The 22,886-nt window shown below is 32.6% G+C and overlaps 1 protein-coding gene across 1 annotated transcript in view; it reads right to left on the reverse strand.

The window, feature by feature from the left end:
• Positions 1–204: 204 nt before the first annotated feature.
• LOC140434583 (polyamine-transporting ATPase 13A3-like) overlaps positions 205–22,886 on the reverse strand; it is a 152,569-nt gene continuing 129,887 nt past the window's right edge. Inside the window, exons 13-17 of the mRNA XM_072522952.1 lie at positions 22,682–22,771; positions 13,630–14,026; positions 11,615–11,763; positions 6,691–6,898; positions 205–1,507 (exon numbers count right to left, since the gene is read on the reverse strand). Of these exons, the coding sequence (XP_072379053.1) occupies positions 486–1,507; positions 6,691–6,898; positions 11,615–11,763; positions 13,630–14,026; positions 22,682–22,771 (1,866 nt within the window). The 3' untranslated portion in view covers positions 205–485. The remainder of the gene's footprint in view (positions 1,508–6,690; positions 6,899–11,614; positions 11,764–13,629; positions 14,027–22,681; positions 22,772–22,886) is intronic.

Raw genomic sequence — 22,886 nt, forward strand, 5'->3', positions numbered from 1 at the left:
CAGGTTCGCTGGAATGTTTTGCCGTGGAGGTATAAATAAATGTCAAATTTTGGAACAGATCTCGTTAATGAAAATATTTTAAGAGAACTTTTCAATAGAATTGTTTTTGTATTATTAATATTTATGATATATGAATTTACATTAGTTTATCTATAGAGATTTATGTGGGAAACACGGAAAAGGAAACAGATAATAAAATACGGTTATAAATATGAGTATATTTTACATTTCTACATTATTTACATTTGTATAACAAAATATCTTAAATTCTTATTAATCTGTCTTAAATAAAAACATTCGTTTTTTACATAAGGTGTAGGAAAAGTACAGATTTTATAATCCTATATTCAAAACTTTTACACAAAGGGAACAGTTTAGCAAGACTACTTCATGATTATGTATCAAAAACTGGGATTACCCTATAGGCTTATCATAGCAATTGACATACGTATATACATAGTATACATGTTTTATCAAATTGTTTTTTAACATTTTGTAATGACACTATTTTCATGATCAATAAATCCATTATTTACAACCCCATTCAAAATTTCATCCCTGGAAAAATCATTTAAAATCACAGTTTCTTTATCACTTATGCTGGGCCAGTTTATATCTGAATTTATATCCTTTGCAACCTTTAAATACTGTTTATGCGATTTTTCGATGTTTCTAAATCTAGGAGCTATAAGTTTACTTACGAAGGAGTCTACTATTATATCCTCAAAGATCATACACACAATGAAATTGATTAGAGCTATGACGATCATAGCGTACCTCCCTTCCATAGGTGTTATTTTTAGTTCCATAATGTTATTTAACCAATCTGTAGGATATAATGCCATCCAGGCACATATTAAAGTAGTTGATATTAACGATAAAGTGAAGGGTATGTTTGTATATAAAGGTTTCCTGTAGGGTTTTCCTTTTGAGAAAACTATACACATTGTTATGTATTGAAATACTGAAACATGATAAACAGCAAAGTTTTCGTATGATATTAAAAATGTATCATCTTTGGGATTGTAAACAAACGGTGTAAACCAGTCATATGTTTGAATCCAGTAATAACCAACCAGTTGAAAAAATACACTTAATATTAAGTAAAAGCTCATAGATAATATTGGTATAAATCCCATTAATGAATTAGCTGGAGGAATTTTGTCCAAGGTTTGATGCGCTTTGGTCATTCCGAAGAATGAGGCAAAATTCAATATAAGGCAAATGTCTATAAAAAGAAATTCAAAAGATGTCATGTTGCCATCTATGTTGTATAAAATCATTACAGTACTGAATTCTATGAGGCTGTAACATAACATAATTTTGAAAATTCCAAACGATGTTATTAGAGCTGCTCTTCCTTCTTTAATGACCTCAGGCACGCAGGATATGTCCTGTATTTTGGAAGTAAAAGGAGATGCAACACTAGATTCGGCTTCTGATAGAGATATACCAACGTGTGCAGCTTTGAGAGCACCACAGTCGTTAGCTCCATCCCCGCACATAGCTGTAAAATACAAACGTTTTAAATCACGAAGACATAAATTAAATGCTTATATTTTGAATATACAGTGTGTCAATTTTAAAACTTACAATGGGCTATATCTAACGAACAAAAGCTGATATCCCCCATCAACTCCCTTATGCTCCACCCACCATAACCAAAAAAGTTTAAATTGCAAACCCCTACTTGTGATACATTGTCATCGAATGCGGTAGTCTCTGGACCAGTACGCATTTCGATGCGCATCGCCCCGCCTCGAATTTTCCCATTGGCTCTTGACCTGGAAATCCCTATTTACCGCTCGAACAGCGCATATAAATATTGGCGATTTTCAGGTCAGCAAGTCAGTCCCTCACGGGCTCTCCGAGAGCTTAGTGCTCTCGGGGCTCTGCTTCCTGCATTTATTTTCCATACTCTGTGGCTGAGAATTGTTTCAACTTAACTTGGTGTTTTATTTCGACGAAGAAATTGTCATGTAAGAAATATCTTGCCATTTTCAAGCCAAGACACCGAAATATTTACAAGTCCATAACCCGAAAATGGACTTAAAGTAGAGGAGCTCTCGACGTTAACTCCGAAGCCCTCTACAGAGCACCCGGAGACAACAGAAGGTGGTTAGACCCTTATTTGTTCCCCCGAGGTGACAACATCATTAAAAAGACTATAAAAAATGCTATCAAATAGTATAAATAATAATTATTTAGGTTGAAGCAATAATTGTGAAACTTTGGCTTAAATGAAAAATTTAGATTTTTAGTGAAGTACAAATTTGTTAATGTCAATTAAGTAAATGTTCAAAGTGGGTTCCGTTGTTTTGTAAACAATAATACAGCCTATTTTCAAATTCTGCACGAACTTTGGCAAATGTTGTTCTAGTAATAGCGCGACATGCTTGCGTAATTCTTTCTCGTGAATCCCCAAGTAACGCAGATAGAACCTCTCCTTCGAATCTGTTCGGATAATTAGTATCCAACCAGTGCCTACCTAGAACTGCATATTGAGGAGGTGCCCCATCTTGATGGAAGTGCAGCAAATCTTCGTCCCTTTGGTTCTCTAATTCATGCACAATTAAAGGTTCGATGGTGTTTTCCAGCATATCTAGATAAATGTCGCCACTTAAACTGCCTGGTGTGATCAAGGGGCCAATTATAGCATCGCCTAATATTCCTGCCCAAACATTCAGTTTTTCAGGATATTGAGTGTGACCTTCTCTGAATCGATACGGATTAGCATCACTGCAGTACCGACAGTTTTGTTTATTTACATTACCATTCAGCATAAAAGTACATTCATTAGTGAAACAAATATTTTTTAACATTCCCGGTTCAACGCGAATTCTTTCAGTCATGAGTTCACAAAACTCAATTCGTCGATCTGGATCATCATCGCCTAGTTCTTGAAGAATTTGTGTTTTGTACGGGTGAAACTTATGTAATTTTGACACCTTTCTAACCGACTCATGTGAAAGTCCTGTCATTGCAGATACTTGACGTGTTGATGCAGTAGGCGCTATAGCAAAATTTCCAAGGACCTCAATTTGGAATGTTTCATTCAGTAATCTTAGGGCATCCCTTTTTTTTATTTTGCACTGATCCCGTTTCTCTAAACTTTTCAACTAAATCGCGTACGTACACGTGATTTACATTTTTGTCCGGATGCCTTTCATGAAATATTTGAGCTGTTCGTAAATAACACTGGTTCTGGGAGATAAATATGAAAATGATTTCCATCCGTTCAGGTATACTGTAAACCATCGTGACAACTACAGCTGAATGACAGTACCGATCGTACAAATGATGAAAACTAATGACATTTAAAATTCTCAAATAAACCGAAAATTATTGAATTTGACAGAACCCAAAAACAGATGTTTTCAACTTGTTTTGCAAAAACGGCAAATTAAGTTTTTATTTAACAAAAAAAAAAATCCGACGGGCACTTATCATTAAAAATAATAATTCGGGAGATAGCATTACAAATACAAAAGTCATAGTAAGCCGGCTGATATTAAAACCCAATAATTATACAGGGTCATCAAAAAAATCAACAAAAACCTCATTAAATTCTCCACTTAAGCCAAAGTTTCACAATTATTGCTTTACCCTGTATAATTATTATTTATACCATTAGATAGCATTTTTTATAGTCTTTTCAATGATGTATTATAAGTAGGGGTTTGCAATTTAAACTTTTTTGGTTGTGGTGGGTGGGGCCTAGATAGTTGCTGGGGGTGTGTTCTCTTTCATGTCATTTTAGTTCCCCCTTACTATCCTAGAAAAGGTTTCAAGCATTGTAAGTTTTAAAATTGACACACTGTATATCGGTTATAAAATAATCACAGCCCAAGCAACAATTTGATTAAATCCAGTCTGAAAGACTTGCACACCTCTTAGAATGACATTCGGGTGTAATAATTTATTAACCAGAAACCATTCCACCGCTCTCCAATGCTCCAGACCATCCTCTTTCTCCTATAGCTCTCTGATGCGCGATAGGGGCTCTCTTATCAGCCAAGTGCTTGTCGTGTGAAAGTCCTGGATATAAGAACTCCAACACGATATTCTAACGCTATCAATGCAGTCTAGCGTGAGGCGCTCTTTTCCTGCTCTTTCTACTGACGTATGTTCGAACTGAAATTGGTGCTCGGGCCTTGAGTCTCCGCTCTAGGCTACGCCCAGTTCAGCGACTAGGTGCTCGAGGATGTGAGCAGTATGATGATGTTTATCAATTTTAATTTTGTTTTTTACGTCGTTAGCTTTTTGTACCTACGAGTCCTAGTATTGCAGCCCTAGCTGTTGCTGATTTCTGCATTGTTGTGTTCTACGTGCAGCTTAAATGTCAATCCTTTGTACATTGTGACTCCCAGGTAGTTAGCATCTCTTTTCCATTCGATAGGATTGTTTTGCACCCTCAGCTGTACCATTGAGTTCTCTCCTCTCTTTTTGAAGAGGACCGCCAGTGTTTTTTCGGAGTGGATGGCTATTTTTCATAGAATACTCCATTTTCTATGTTGTACAATGCTGTTTAAAGGTTGTTGACCGCTATATCTATGTTCCTGTGTTTAGTCGCAATTGTCTTGTCGTCTGCATAAAGGATGAGCAGTGTTCCAGGTATTTTTGGAACATCGGCAGTGTATATTGTATGCAGTAGGGGTAACAAGACCACTTCTTGTGGCACTCCAGCCTCCGGAGTTCCTGGTTTGTACCTATTCGAACTCTGAAGCTTCGGTTGCCCAAGTCTCATCATGGCTCCAATGTATCAGTAGCTTCTCATTTTGTATATCAATCCTTTATGCCAGACTCTGTCAAAGGCTTTGCTTACATCCAGAAAGACTTCTCCTATGTACTGCCTATCGTTAAATCCGGCTGTGATGTACTCTGTTAGTCTGAGTACTTGTAGCTCGCTGGAGTGATCTGATCTTAATCGAACTGGATAGGATTCAATAAAAAGAAGATGTATGTCTTTAGCAAATTTAGAATATTGTTGTCAAGTCTTATCCGAACAATTTGTTACAACTATTTTATTTACAATAAGAATATTTGTTTATTTATTATTATTATTACCTATGGACTTTTAACTTTCAATTAACAAAGTACGTTGAAGAAAGAAGAATGCATTAGAAGAGGATAACATTTTGCTTATCTCCGACCTTGACAACATGTTCACACACGTTCTTCCACTTATCCAACTGGATAACTCCATTTTTTGTTTGCGCCCAAACCATTTCTATAGGGTTTAAGTCTGGATGATATCGTGGAAGTTTTAATGAAACATGTCCACATTCGTGCAGTACTTTGTCAAATTTATATTGAATACAATCTTGTTTGTGTTGTTTGATGATTTCATACAATTGCGATTTTAACATTGACGTTACAAATGGTAAATTTTTTTCTGTCAACTAAGATATCCTATCCTTTACTTAGAATTACTGGTGGGTGCTTTATTAATTTGTACATTATGATATGATGCATTATCAGTAACAAAAATAGATCCTACATTTAAATTGGAGATTAACTACTGTTTTTTCATTAATTTTTCGTAATTTTTATCAATTTTACAATTGACTTAGCTTCGCTTCTGTAATATTTAATTTTGTCCAAATACTTATTGCCTAGAGCACGAATGTCATTCCTTTCAATTAATAAACATCGATTATCTTTCGTTTTCTTCCATTTAAATCAAAAATCTTTTACAATTCCGTTGAGTGAACTCACACTTCCAGTCCACTCGTAGGTACACCTCTTTAAGCCTTTTTTGCAAAAGCTTCAATGATACACGACGACGTTCAGTCTCATGAAAATTGTGAATGATATTTCTAATGAACTGTTTGTTGTTCACGGTTGCTTTCCTTTTAGCAAGGGATGTAGCTGGAAATTTTAGTGAAATATTTGACTCTGCGTTTGTTAACATATTCGCTTGTTGAATAATCCTTTCTACTTACGTTAAGATACTCTAGTAGTCTCGCTCATACGTTGTTTAATATTGGTTCGATTATCATCAGGTAATAGTATTTGTACATATTTAAATATATTGTAAACTATTCCTTTGGATTTTGGTGTCAATTTGATCTGTTTACTCGTACTACACTTAACCATCTACATTCTACAAAATAATTCTAGTACGCGTGTTAGCACCTTTGTTTTTGAGACTCGACAACATGATGAGACTAAATTACCAACTCGTTTTAAATCCAGTGACTAGAAATTCTCGGAAATAATTCTTATCAGTACTTTATATGTCCTTAATGAGTCATTAAGGAGTCGTTAATAATGACTTTATAATTACGGTTTTAAGGTAACCGATACTAAATTAAAAATCCATGTCTTTATAATACCGATTCTAAGGTAACCCATAGTAAGGTTTTAAGGTAATATCAGTTAAGTATGGTATTATAACCTTCTGTTCAAATTTTAAGACCATGTGCCGTAGAAAATTTTTGGAAAAAAACGATCACAAATATTCATATTTAACACTGTCAGTGAACATTTTTACCAAGTTGCCGATTTAACTAAAAGTTTGATATGGATAAAACAATCTGTGAACAGAACAATCATACTCTATTTATTATTTCAGTAAGAAATAATTCTCAAATGTGTTTAATATTGCAACGCCACTGCATGTGATGATAGAAATGATGAATACTGATCGAAAACTAAGTCCATACAACAAACTTTAATTTTTCTTACCAACATAATATCCTAAATTTTTAAATTCCTCAACGAGATTCTGTTTCTGCATGCCGGACATTCTTGCAAATATGACTCCTTTCGTGACTATTTTGGGAACCAATTGTGGAAAGTATTTTACTATATTTGCCCATGATTGTCCTGTCACGGCGAAAACATAATCTTTTTTTAGATTTTTTTCAATATCAAAATGATTATCATATGTAACCTAAAAAATTATTGCATTATATTATTACTGGTGTCATAGATATTCAACAAAAAAGTATACAAAAGTATAATTATTATTTAATAATGAAGAACGTGTATGTATACTCTCACAATAAAAACTTTCGTTTCAAATATTTTTCCTCCCCACTATTATTTTTTTCGTTGTTTATTTTTTCTGCAATGAATATTAATAAAATTGATTTTATAACGTTTTAGGCATTACATTACGCATCACATTTACAAATTAAATTCTTCTAACGAGTTTTTAGGACTCATTTAGATATTTACTGCTACATCTTTATCTCCCAATAGTCATATTACTTGAGTTTTATGGGTTTAATATCGTCTTTCATTGTATTCCAGACTCCTATGAATTCATATTTCCTTTATTGTATAGTTTATTTCACGAAAAATGGTTGAGTACTTAATGATTGCAATAAAACCCGACCGCAAGTACCCCAGCTTAGTCAACATTAGTTGAGCAGGTAAATATTCAGGTAAAATTGAGCTACTGTGGAGTGTCGTTATCTTGTTTGTATAATAAATTCCTGGTAATATAAAAACGATTAAAAAATCGTATAAAATTATAAAAACAGTGAGTTTCACTATCAAGGGTTGATTTTTTAATGACCACAATAAATTTGTTGATCGTTGAGTATTTCCTGGAATAATTATACAGGTTCCCTCTATTCTGTATAATTTGTAAAAGTATATAAAACCGATGAGAAATTTTTAAATATACATTTTGTTTCATTTAGTTGAAAGTGTTACAAGTGTTACCAGTGTTATACCTATTTATACCTATGAAACAGCATTATGTGGCGTCCGTGGAAAAACATTGATGGTGCTTCTTCCAGTGTTCCAGCAAAGAAAAAGCATTTATCTGCTGACGCTAGAGAAATCGTAAAAACAATATATAGTTCTTTACTTACAAGAGGACTTACTGCTAATACTGCTGCCAGTGAAATATCTGATTTAACGAAAATACCTCTAACCACAGTAAAAAGAATTACATCAAATCCCATTAAGTCAAGAAGGAAGCGTAAGGATGCCAGTTCTACCAAATGTATTGACGAAAGTGATAAGGACTTAATAAGACAAACAATTTACACAATGTACGAAGAGCAACGGATACCTACATCAGATGCTTTAAAACAACGGCTTACTAATGATGATACACAAATAAACTGTAGCTGCATTAGTCTTTGGAGGATTTTTCTAAAATGGGCTTCAGATATCGTACAATTGACAAAATGCAAGTGCTTATGGAGTCCCATCGTTTACAAAAATGGCGTACTGAATATATAACTTCCATAAGAAAGTACCGTACAGAAGATCGATCAATAATTTATCTGGACGAGACATGTTTTGACACTCATGAAACACCATCCAAAGGGTGGTCCGATTCTTCCAAAAGGTGTCAAACAAAAGCTCCATCAAACAAAGGGAAAAGAATAACAATTTTACATGCAGGATCAGAAAATGGTTGGGTCCCAAATGCCTTATGGCTTTCTGCAAAGAACATTAAAAACTCCTGCGTGGACTACCATGAGGATACAACGGCAGAGCTTTTTGAGCAATGGTTTAAGAATTGTCTTATACCTAACATTCCTCAAAATAGTGTGATACTAATGGACCATGCAAGTTACCACAGTCGTCAATTACATAAGTCTCCAAGTGCAAATAACACGAAAATTGAAATTCAAAACTACCTGTTAGAAAACGATATATATTTTGAAGAAAGTTATTTAAAAAATGAACTGTTAGAAGTGTTAAAATCATTTTCTATTAAAAAAGTATGTTTGTGACGCATTGGCCGAGGACATGGGACATACAGTGTTGCGGCTTACGCCCTACTATTGTTTATTTAATCCCATAGAGCATATGTGGCACCAACTAAAGTCAAATGTTAGGTCACAAAATGTTTCTCCGACTTTAAGTGGTAGTGTAGTCGAATTAATAAGGAAATATGTTGATGATATCTCTCCAGAAAGTTGGAAAAATTCAGTACGCCATGTAATGAACGTAGAAAATTCATATGTTACTTTGAATCACATAATTAAAACAATTGTTATTAATGTTGAAGGGGATAGCGACAGCGAAACAGAATTAGGTATTTAGGAATTCATAAATATATTTTGGTTATTTTGGGTATTTTTTTTTGTAAATATTAACTTGTATATATTTTTCTATATATTTTTTTTCAATTCATCTATTTTTCGTACATTATGTATTCGTTTGTATGTATATACTGTAAATAGAACTATTATTACTGTGCATTTTTAACGATATCCGATTAGGAAGAGCAAAAACTTTTAAACACGACAGTTTTTTGCTGACAGTCCTAAGCCTGTAAAGTGTGAAGGAAAGTACCTTTCTGAATTTAGATCCATATACTACAATTATTCACGTAGAACAGAAAACTACTTTCTTCATGTTGTTCAAAAATTGTTCAATTATCAAGTATATTCACTTGAACAACCTGAAAATACCATATGAAATAATTTAATAAATTTTTATAATCGTGTATTACACAGCTACCAATGAAATATATTAAATAACAAACTTTCTGAAGTGCTACCCTGTGTACTTCGGTAGTTTATTGAGAGACTCTTGTATACACAATATGATCAACTCAGGTAACCATCAAGCACTCAACCATTTTTCGTGAAACAAACTATACACCCTCTTCTAAAATATAATTCTATTTACAGATTCCACAAAAGTTATTTTTTTGTAGTCGGCTGTATACTATATATCACAAAAAATTTAGTAAAAAATCCTTTATTAAAGGTATATTTATTTAAAAAAACCCTTTCGGGCTAAATGACTGAAAAATGTGAAAAGTTAAATTTTAACCAAGTTGAATAGCAAATGTGGTTTAATATTTACAGGGTAGGTATATATGTTTAGCCTCTAAATGCATTAATAAATTGGCATTAGAATTAAAAATCTATATATGTATTATAAAGGAAATGCTCAGAGACGAAATTAAAAAAAAAAACATTTTCTTTAGCGACGAATGAACCAAATGTTTAAAATTATAGGATTTGGTTGATAATAAAGCCTGATGATGTTATTGAAAACAATACCCAATATCGTCGAAAAATAAATGCCTGGTTAGGAATATTTAGACACAATAGTATTGTACATTTTTTCTATGCGGAAAATTTAAATTCAAAAAAGTTTTTGGACTTGCTAGGGAGATCTAGTTCCAAACAATTATTTACCTCGTGGCATCTAAAATCCAAAATTTATTTTGCCCAAAATTTTTTAGATACTGAAGCATTAAAAATGTGAATTAATGAAGAGTGTGCAAAAAAAACGGCACGCATTCTGGCTAATGTTATACGAGAATTTTACAATCAATTAGGATACTGCTTGCTACAAAATGGCGGATTGTTTGAATATTTGTTATAGTTTTGTTTTTTTCTTTAAAGTTACAATTAGGAATCACAGTCCCAGTTTTTTCAAATATTTTTTAAAGTCCTTTAAATTGTTTTACAAACTGGAACATGTAGGTCTATTAGAAGATCTTACACTAAGTAAAGATCTGGCAATACTCGGACTATTGCCTGAATAAAACATTATTTTTGATTTTTCCTCAACTAAGAATATTTCATGAACTTTATTGCTCTTTAAACAATAAATCATAAAATTAAAAAAATGACAATTCAAATATTGATAATATGTCACTTAATTGTGATCGAACGCAACCTGTTTTACACATTCTGCACAAGGTGTGGCCTAACTTTTACAATTCTGGTAAATGAATTATATTTTTCGAAAATTTTGAAATATGTTTAATTTGTAGAACAATTTTAACATTAGTTTTCAGTATAGATTTTGGTACTCTACAAATAGTTTCTTATGCCCTTTGATGTGAAATAATTGGGGAAACAGTAATTCAACAGTTTAGAATTTCCCATATAGTTTGTTTTGATTCATTTAATGATTCAGAACCCGATAGGTATATATACACATCAAAAAAGTCTAGGGATATTTTTAGAAAGAGACGTAATTTCTTGTTTAATTCTTTAAATGTCAAAAATAACGAGAATGTCGTTAAGTAGAGTTAAAAAAATTAGACCATTAGGTACAAAATATGGTCATAATAAAAAAAACAAAACTAATACAAAGTATTGTGTCCACCGTGGTTTATTACGGCTCTACATCTGTCGTTCATAGACAACATGAGATTGTCGATATCCTGTTAAGGTACGTTTGCCATTCTTCTATTAGACGTTCTCGGAAACGAAATGGCGTGTATATGTTACCCATATGTAGAGTAATTCTTCGTTGAAACATATCCTATATATCCTCGATGAAATTCAGGTCAAGGGATTACGCTGACCAAAGCCACATATCCATACCTTCGTTGGCAAGCCAGTCTATCACTAGGCGTGCGACATATTATGGACGAGCAATATCATGCATGAGGTGGAAGTTTTGACTAACAGCACCAGCAAACCTGTACCATACCTCTGTATGTGTAAACCTCCTGGACATGTCTTAAGCGGTCTGCATTTCCAGATTGTCTTGGCACTCTTACTTGACGAGAATCTGGATGAAATCTAAATCTAGATTTGTCAGAGAATAAAACTGTAGCCCAATCATCTGCATCCCAGTTTTGATATTATTGACACCTCTCTAATCTTGCGGCGCGATTGCCTCTGAAGATAGCAGTTTTTAACTTCTAGTACGACTTTTTACTTACCATTATAACAGCTTGACTAATAATCTTATAGCTAATAGATGCTATACTACATTCTGTAGGTTCTTCAGCAGAAACTTCAATAATATTTTGATTTGGTTTAACCATTCCACATTCTTTTGCTATATGAACTCCAGTTTGCAAATTATCTCCTGAAATACAATTATATAGTAAAATGCAATATAAACTAAAAAAAGTATTTGTAGAATTAAATTTGATAAATAGATCTACAATAAATCACTCTAAATTTCTTTCTTCTTCTTAGGGTGCCTGTCCGTTTACCTGTTCCGAACGTTGGCGATCATTCTGGCTATGATGACTTTGTTGGTTGCTATACGAAATAGCTGTGTTGAGGTCTTTCTATACCATTCTCTCAGGTTAGCAAGCCAGGATATTCTTCTTCGCTTTGGGGCCCTTTTTCCTTCAATTTTACCTTGCAAAATGCATTGAAGTAGCTCGTATCTGCCTTGATTTCTCATTATATGTCCCAAATACTGCAGCTTACGGCCCTTCACGATGTTGACCAAATCCGCGGTTGTGTTCATACTCCGCAGTATTTCTTCATTGGTGACTTTGTCTGTCTATGGTATCTTCAGGATCCTTCTGTATAACCATAGCTTAAAAGCCTGAAGCTTTGATAGAGTTTCCACCTTTCGTATCCACGTTTCTACTCCGTACAGAAGCACTGAGTACACGTAACATTTAAGAATCCTTATTTTTGGTTCTAGGGTAAGGTCATGGCTCTTCAACACAGAGCTCATAGTCAAGAATGCACTTTTTGCCTTTCCGACGCGAGATTTAATCTCTTGGGTATTGTCCCATGTATTTTCCTATGTAAATTTCTTTACATCCAAACTGTATTCTTTTTGAACAATTCTCTTAATGGGGCTGATACATCCGATAAATTTGGTATAAAATTGCGATGGTAATTGATAATGCCCAGTATTCTTGGCAACTCTTTTTTATTATTGGGTTCTTTCAAATTTATAATAGCTTAATCTAAATCAGGTCTCATACCATCTTTATCAAATGTAATTTTTACTTCAGACATTCTATACCGTATCTTATTAGGTGGATGTCTCATTTATTTTGATGATCTTTTAACATTTGCAGATAGTCTTAAAGAACATGATAGAATCCTTAATAAAGTATTAGAACGTGCTAGAAATATTGAAGTAAAATTTAATCCTACTGACTGCGCCATGTAATAATGTTTATTACGGACTGTTGTATATCTTTAATATTGTTACTTTCAGTAATACAGTGTCATCATAACCTAATCTAAAGTGCTTAACCTCTATCTATGCCATGATACCTTGTGCCCCCTGTGCCATGTCATAGTCCTGTCAGGACTTTACATTCATGAGATATTCAGTCTCATGACAAGTTTGACACGTTTGACAGCATTTCCGTAGTGTATCAACATAACACGGATGATAGAATGTCTACTAGTAAATATATTGTCAAAATGAAATCGAATTTTCTCGAACATATTTATTTGTAGATGCAATAACGAACTAGTATGACATAAAAGTTTGTATGTACCGCGGGTATTAATAGATGTATATGCCCTCGGGCGATTTACTTGTAACATCGTTGCCCTCTGGGCATAAACATCTATTGAATACCCTTGGTACATAAATAACTATTTTACCCGGGATATGTATAAATCGCTACTGAAATACAATTGTGAGGTACATAGGGAACCAATTATACAGAACGGATTTGGTGAGAAACCAGCAGGCATGTAAAGAAAAATTATTCAATCTGTGGTTAGCAGCGGTAACTACTAGTCCTCAAAGGGTTAAAAGACTTAACATTATGCACTGCTCTATTTGACAAGAACACACACTACTAACGATGATATATGACAGTTTGAGAAAATATATTATTCGAAGCTTGCACACTCTTCAAACAGGTTTGGGGTTAATTGTTTAGTAGATTATATTATATTAAACTAACTATAAGGAATCATACTCATTATAAGGAATTATGGGAATTATACCATCATTACTTACCAGTAATCATAACAACTTTTAAATTGGCTTCATTTAACATATTAATAATCCCAGAAGTCTGAGGTTTTAACTTATTTTCTAAAATAATCAGACCACAGAACTCTAGATCACATTCAACGTCTTCTCTTAACATCTTAATCACCGCTTCCTCTCTAGTGTTGTCTAAATTTTTTTTGCTTAAAGCAATCACTCTATATCCTTGCACAGTGTATTCATGCACTTTAGAAATTAAATTGCTTGGAATCGAAGAAGGTTTGGATAAGGCCATAATCATTTCTGGGGAACCTTTACAGAAAGCTGTAAAAAGGTCTGTATCTGAAGAGTGAACTATTACACTCATTCGTTGAAGATGTGAAGAAAATTGGAATTGTTTAACTATATTTATCTCTGGAACATTCTGTAAAAAAGTAAGGTTTATTTATTATTGCTAATTTATAAGAAAGGTTCAATATGAGTGGGTGCTTAAGCGCCCCTCCACACAACCTAAGAGGTTTATTCTGGCTGTGAATATTTATAAGAGAAAATGGAAAATTGTTTAAAATATAATATTCTAAAGAATATTAGAACAATAGGAGGTGCCGATGTGGGCCCCGATCAGAACTTTGTGATGGTAACACTAAAAATAAGTTTGTGAGCTAATATGTGTGTGTCAATAAAAAGGGAAAAAGAAAAGATAATCGATGAAAATTTGAAAAAAAAAAGTAAAAAAGAAACACTATGAATGATAAACGATTGTATATAGAACGCATAACAGGGATAAGCAAGAAAGAAATAATTAAAGGGACTAGCAAAACAAATAAGAAAGAAGAAATACTTAGTCGACTTAGATTTTATTTTGATTTAATTTGATCATTTTCTTATCGCGTGTTTTGCCTTGCAATTTATAGGAGGCACAGATTTAAGCAAAAATGTGAAGTTTGGTTTTGTATTGTGAATTACTATATTCTAATGATACAACCTATGAATCGATAATTATGAAAAAACGGGATATTATGTTATAAGAAAATAAAACTGTTTTTGTTGTAATTTCTTTTAAAAAAATGCAAAGAAGACTAGTTTAAAAGTCATAAACTACTTACTGGACAACCTCTGTAACTTTTCCTTTGCACAAAGAAGATTTCACAAGAGATTGTAACAACTATAGGCTAATTTTACTGATAATAAATGCGAGCAAAATCCATATACAAATTATATAAATATATAAGATAAGATCAATTTAATTTACCGCCCAACAAATAGCTCCTAAACAAGAAGGATTGGTAAGGAGAAAAGGAACACCAGAATAAATTTTGAATCTACGATAACTCATCGAAAAATCAAGAGAATACAACGTCCCCTGTTTCGTAGATTATGAGAAAGCCTTCCATAACGTACAATGGCATTTATTTTTTCTACTCTTTATTAATAAGAACATTCCGCATTGCGTAGTGAGTTTGTATGAAGACAATTAAAGCACGCATAGACCAATCAAGTTGGTAAAAAATAAGCCTTTTTTCGTCACAACTGTATAGCCGGGTTTGACAGTTGTTAAAATGTGTAGTATGGGATATTACAAAAATATTCTTAACTAGGGATTCATCAATTTTTTAGTGGAACTGTTTTTCGAGAAACAACCAAAACGTCAAACTCATTATTTTGCCCATTTTAATTGGTTTATTAGATTTTTTGAAAAATGAGCTAATTTCTAAGGCTGGTCTAGATAATTTGACTAACTTGAATAGATCTTTAATAATCCGGGGCTTATTTTTTCGTTAATAACCTATGGAAAAAAGTTTAATAAATAACATTTTTTAGTTCAAATTAAATGGATAAAAAAATATTTGGAAAGATGGTTAGTAAGATATTTTCTGAGCGCTCTATTTTGAAACTGTGTTGAATTTTTTGAAGAGCGCGGCTGGCCCTTCGGTCGGCTACCCACACTCCTTTTACTCTGGTCGGAACGCAAAGTACTCGTTGTTTACAACACTCCTGTTTAACCAATTTCCCATCATTTTATTTGCTTAAAGTTTTGTTAGAAACTTTGACTTTTCTTACAAAATATTGGTTAATTTAAGTCCTTATCGTTGTTATTTAATGTAACAGTAAGTAAAAAAGAGCTCTCTTTGCTCCTAAGTTTCGTAGGACCTTTTCTTTTGTTTTAAAAGTTGTGTTTTTTAACCAGCTCCCCAAATATTTTTTAGCCATCTAATTTGAAATAAATTCTGAGTTATTGTAAATGTTTATAAACTGTTATTTATTATTAAATCGTTTTGTGTACATAAATGTAATTTTTAAAACTTTTCTTCCATAGGTTATTAGTATACGTCTTAACCAAGATAATAAGCCCCGTATTATTGAGATCCATTAGTTAAATGTTCTGGACCAGCCTTAGAAATTAGCTAACCCATCTGCTAATCTGACTCATAAGTTAAATCAGCTAATGTGACCCATCTTTTGCACACAATTCAAAGACGCTAATACCGTCAAGTTGAGGTACATTTAAACAAATTTTAATAAATAATAAAAAAGTTACTAACAATATTCAAAAACAATGATTTTGTTTATCATTTTGCAATAACTTTTTTGTTTATTAACCAAATTTAATTTAGCATATTTCATTTTATGTATCTTTTACATCTGAAAAAGTTGTCTGTTGACGTCAAATCTCTAAATAGACTAGTTTTTAAATTATAAACAAAATAATCAGTTTGACGTTGTGATTGTCTATTTAAAAATAGTTCCACTAAAAAATTGATGAATTCCTAAATGAGAGTCTTTTTGCGATATCTTATACTACGCATGCCAACTGTCAAACTCATCTATACAGTTGTGTCGACTAAAAAACTAATTTAATTGTCCTTACATGAGATTGGAAAACGTATATTTATCACTGTATAAATTATAAAAGTCACAATAAAGGGCTGCATATTATCCCCAATATTATTTAACCTATCTAGTGAACATATAATGAGACTTGTTCTAGATGAGTGGGAAGAATAAATTTCAGTAGGTAGAGTTAAGGTGTCCAATCTTCGCGTTGCCGATGACACCTTGTTCATAGGCCAAAGTGAACTGGCTTTGATACTCGACAAAGCTCAAAGGAACATAGACAACGAATTAATAAAATAAGACCAAAGTAATGATTGTCGATAGAACCTGTTATATACTTGGCAACACAGGTAGGCAACACCGCTCACGGACACAAGGGAATGAAGTTAGTCAGTTATTGGGCAATAAAGGTTAATGATATAAAACCACGTGGTATTATTAATTATTACCTTATTTAAGTAAGAAATACCAAATACACAACAATTGGCGACGAGGATGGGATACATATGATGGTAATAACAACTACTACAGAGATTATTACGACTACTACCATTGCTACTTCAACTTCAAGTACAGTTATTTACATTATTATTATACTACATCCCCAATTATGTCTACACAAGTATCTACATTTCAATTTTCCGTTGAATCTTTCAACCAGTCTGCCACCAAATGGTCCAGGTGGGTAAAGAGGCTGGAAGGTGCTTACAAGGTATTTAAAATTCCAGACGAAATGAGATTACCTTATCTACTACACTACATGGGTTCTGAGGCCTACGACATCCTATGCGACAAGTTAGCCCCAGAAGTCCCGGAAGACAAGTCATACGACGACATTGTCAATTTAATGGATAATTTTTACAACCCTGCACCCCTGGAAATTGCAGAAATCTTCAGATTCCAATCAAAAAGGCAAGCCGAAGGAGAAACAATACAAGAATACCTTCATTCACTACAAAAAATGTCAATTAACTGCAATTTCTCTACATATCTTAAAAGTGCTATAAGAAACCAATTTGTTTTTGGCCTACGATCGAAAAGAATACAAGCTAGACTTCTAGAATCAAAAGGACTGGACCTAGATAGAGCCGTTGAGATTGCCACAAGCATGGAGGCATCAGAAAAGGACAGTAACCAATTTTTTCATAATCAAAATTATAATAATTCTAGTGTCAATATATTAAATACAAAAGCAAGGAGTGCAAATAATAATAGGATGCAATTTCAGAATAACTCTGCTGCAAATTCTTCAAACACAAATAGTAGTGTATGTTATAGATGTGGAGATCCTTCACATTTAGCAAATTCTTGTTCAAAAAAACATTTAACTTGTAATTTTTGTAAAAAAGTTGGACACATTCAAAAAGTTTGTTTAAAATCAAAAAATGTTAGGTCTAACCAAGTAACTTCAGTTTGCTCAGTTCAAGAAATTTTTAAGATTAGTACTGTAAATTCAAAAGACAAATTTTTTATAAACTTAAGAGTAAACAACAATATTTTAAAATATGAAATTGATTCAGGTGCTGCTGTTACCATTGTAAACAAAAATGATACACTACACTACAATTACAGAAATCTGATGTAAAATTAACTACATACTGTAAAAATCATTTAAATGTTTTAGGGTTAACTCCAGTGGAGGTTGAGCACCAGGGAATAAGGCAAATGTTAAAGTTGTACGTGGTGGATGGTGAGGGTCAATCACTAGTTGGAAGAGAATGAATACGTGCCCTTGGAATTAAACTACATGAGGTAAATACAATATCACATGAGAACTCTAAAGTCTCAAGTTTATTAGATAAATACAAACATTTGTTTGAAAAGTCAATTGGTGAAATTATAGGTTTAGAAGCTGAAATTCATTTAAAACCTGGTAGTATAGCAAGGTTTCATAAGGCTCGCCCAGTTGCTTTTGCATTACGTCCTAAAGTGGAAGCTGAGTTAGAGTCGTTAGTTGATCAGGGTGTTTTACAAAAAGTAGAGTTTTCAGATTGGGCAACCCCAATTGTCCCAGTTGTCAAACACAATGGGGACATACGCATTTGTGGGGATTTTAAAATTACTTTAAATCCCTGTATTGAAGTGGACGAATATCCTTTACCTACCCCTGATGATCTTCTATCTCAGTTAGCAGGGGGCGATAAGTATTCAAAAATAGACATTACAAAAGCTTATTTGCATTTACCTATAAAAAGTGAAATGAAACATTTACTTATACTTAATACTCACAAAGGTCTGTACCGCCCAAACCGTTTAATGTTCGGTATTGCAAGTGCTCCTGCCAAATGGCAACGTTTAATGGAACAAATGTTACAAGGAATCGATGGTATTTCTGTGTTCCTAGATGATATAAGAATTACTGCCCCAAATACTGATATACATTTACAAAGACTTGAACAAGTGTTACAAAAATTATCTGAACATAATTTACATATAAATTTAGACAAAAGTGAATTTTTAAAAGACGAAATTGAATACTGCGGATACAAAATAAATAAATTTGGTATTACTAGTAGCTCAGATAAAGTAGATGCAATTGTAAATGCTCCAATACCAGAAAATAAAACTCAAGTCCGAAGTTTTTGTGGGTTAGTTAATTATTACAGACGTTTTTTACAACATACCTCTACAATATTAAAACCTTTAACAAATCTACTTAAAAATCATGTTGAATTTGAATGGTCCCGAGAGTGTCAAATGGCATATGATAAAGCCAAAAGGCTTATTTCTTCTAAAAATGTTTTGTGTCACTACGACCCAAATTTGCCATTAGTCCTTGCAACTGATGCACCCCCTTATGGTGTTGGTGCAGTACTGTCCCATATTTTTCCAGACGGTACAGAAAGACCGATACAATTTGCTTCTCAAATGTTAACCCTTACACAGCAAAAGTACTCTCAAATAGATAAAGAGGCATACAACATTATTTTTGGTGTGAAAAAGTTCTTCAATTACCTATATGCTAGAAATTTTATTTTATACACTGATCATAAACCTTTAGTTCAGATTTTTGCACCAGATAAAAGTCTACCAGTTTTAAGTGCTACAAGAATGCAGCATTATGCAATTTTCTTACAAGGTCTAAAGTATGATATTCGATACAAAAATACAGATTCTCATTTTAATGCAGATGCTCTTTCACGTTTACCTATTAAAAATGAACAAAATTATACTCATGATGAACCAGACATATTCGAACTTAATCAGTTTCTAACCAACTACTAAATAAATTGCAATTCTATAAAAAGTTTTATACACTTTAAACCTTCAAGTACAAGTACGAATATTTTGACAAGGAGAAATAGATTTTATCTTGCTCAAAACATGGAACCAAATATTTCTAATATGCATTTCAAGCAATATATCGCTGTATAATGATAATAAGCGTGTCGTGGCGATACAGGCGCGCAGCGCTTAGAAATCTTTGTTTAAATTTAAAACTATGTCTTTAGAAAGATATAAACCACTTGTCAAAATATTTTTAATTATACGTGAAGGTTTAAAGGTTATTAAGATTTTTGTAGAATTGTAATTCATTTAGTAGTTTTTTAGAAAAAAAAAAAAATCCCAAAAATCACTAATTAAGGTATTTTTTCAACGAAGAATTGCCAATAACTCGAAAAGAAAGCATTTTTCGAAAAATAACCAGGAGAGAAAAAGTATTTCTTTCGATAAGATACGTGTAAAAAAATTTTACCCGAAGCGATTCTGGAAATTGTTTTTTTGTTATAAGTTATTTGTTAATAACAATTTCCGGTCCACTTGGAAATATAAAAAGAAAATATATTTGAATTTGAAAAAAATATATGGAATTGAATAAAAAAAGGTTTGGTGCGGTAAAAATGCAACAAAAATTAGTCGGTATAGTCCGTCTGTCTTTTTAGGGCATAAACCGCTCGACTAAGAATAGAGATAGATAGAGAGACAGTGTGAAAAGAGCAATATTGATAATTACTAATGCTCTGTGAAGATGTAAAGATGGGAAGGAGAAAGATACGTATAGCATGTTTTATACAAAAGGGGAGAAATAAATGAGATTACGATTTTTTTATTATTGAAGATAGAATTAATAACTTTTTGTCCTCTTGAGCTTAATAGCACCCTATTGGAAAATCAAAAATGTGTCCGAAACACTAGAGGATCGTTGAAAAAAAATTAAAGTGACTCATAAGCATTTCTTCATTAAAAATGTATTTTTACCCGCTATCTTTCGTGGTATCCTCCCTGTATTATGAGATTCAGGTAGCTGATACAATAGGTTCGAGGGTTATCATAAAACGAAAACGAAGGATTTGTCGATTCAGTGCTGTGGAATTGGGTATAAATGTTTGGAAAATAAAATTTTATTATAGTCTTAATTTATTATAGTACTAGACCAATCAAGTTAATAAAAAACAAGTTAGTTTTCATCACAAGTGTATAGACGGGTTTGCCACTTGAAATGTGTAGTATGAGATATTACAAAAAGAATCTCATCTAGGGAATCTCATCAATTTTTTAGTGGAAATATTTTTAAATAAACAATCAAAACGTCAAACTCATTATTTTGCTCATCTTAAAAAAAAACTTGTCTATTTAGAGACAAATTTTTTAGCAAAATGTGGTATGTTACTAACCATCTGAAAGAAATATTGTTTAAATACGCCTGCCTCATACACCTCATAATCTTTGGTGGTTCTTGAAGTAAATTCTACTAAACCAGTAATTACAAAGCCAGTTTCATTTCCAATATGAATAATGATTAGTTTACGATCTTTTCCAATAACTGAGTTCAAACCAGAGGAATAACCTTCCATAAAAGCCTGTCGCGAATTAGTAATATTTTTATCAACCCAATCTTTCGAAACAGTTCGCCCTTCGTTTAACTAGGTTTCATATAAATAATAAATTGTTTTTTTATTTTGTTCATAACCTTTTAATTGTTCTAAGATATTCCCTTCTTCAACAAACAATATAGTCTTTGTCAAGAAGTAAAGCTCTTTTGTTATATTTTTCCCACATAAAACCTATTTAGTTAAGACACCTCCACAATTTTGGTCTCCCAAAAACCAGTAGTTCGTCGTCTACTGTAATACTATTCCAAATCTTGTCGATGATAAGTATGGCAGTTTTACCTTTCCAATGGGTTTTTTGGCCCGAGACTTCCTCCAGCTTTGCTTTCTTTTAAAAATCGATAAATTGTTGCTTTTCCAACTCCTGTCATAACTGAACAATAACCAACGATTTCCCGAACAGTAATATTTGAAGTTTTGTGAACTAACGCATCATGCACTTTCAATACAATAGTTTTTCCCGTTGAGAATAAGGACTTTTACTGACCAGTTTCTGTGAGTTAAAAGTTGACGTGGTTATCATCGTGGACTATAAATATCACAACACCCACAACACAATTAACGTTAAATAACTATTTTACAAATTATACCTGACTGTAAGCACCGATTGCACATAAATATCAAAACCCACTGACTTTAAATCAAGGACTTTCTGATTTTTATTCCTGTATGTAGCTATTGATTTTGTACCTTCCATAATAACCTGGATTAACTTAGGTTTCGGCGTTAATTAAATTTTATTCTGAGTTGAGTACTCAGAGTAATCTTTATTAAATTAGTTGTTTTGTTTTTATATATCTTAAAATACTTTATTATATGTAATAGACTAAATTTTATACCGTTAACATTTGTAAATATCTAAATTGACGAGTGGTAATATTACTTTTCAAAAGTGACGTAAAATACTGGGTGGTCCATTTAAAATTAAGAATACGTTTTGACTTACCCTGTATCCGACATATATCATCATAATATTATCAAAATTAATCATTTTTATATATTTTAAATTAATTAAAAAATTACTTAAGTTTTATTTTTTACAGTTTACAATTTTCCATTTTCGCATTCGTGTGATATTCGTCCCGTAGAAGGACGTAGAGGCAGAGGACGCTCACCTATCCGATGGTCAGATCAAGTACAGAAAGCCACTGGAGAGACGTTTTCCCAGTCCATGAGAGCAGCCCAAAATCGCAAGAGATGGAGAGAATTGACAGCCCGCATTGTAGGAAATCACGATCCTCAGCAATGAGGAAACGACAAGAGAGAGAGTGATATGCTGCGCCTATGGTTTATAGAGGATAATGATAAACGTTAGATGATTCATGCTATCATTCTTAACAAAACAGAGTCCTCTGATAATAATAGTAATAGTATTCAAATAATATTAGAATATTATAAGTAATGTTACTTACATCAACATCTAAATTTGGTCTTACGGTAATATGATGATGTTTTGTTCTATCTATGGAATCATACAGTATCCAATCCGTTGATTCAAACATCTACAATAAAAAATCATATAAAATTTAAGACAGTTTTGATTAATTTATTGATTTTATTATGGCAGTTCTCTGTAATCTACAATATATTTACTGGTAATAAATTACAATTTTAATT

This window comes from Diabrotica undecimpunctata, chromosome 2 (assembly GCF_040954645.1).
Source record: "Diabrotica undecimpunctata isolate CICGRU chromosome 2, icDiaUnde3, whole genome shotgun sequence".
Taxonomy (NCBI): Eukaryota; Metazoa; Arthropoda; class Insecta; order Coleoptera; family Chrysomelidae; genus Diabrotica; species Diabrotica undecimpunctata.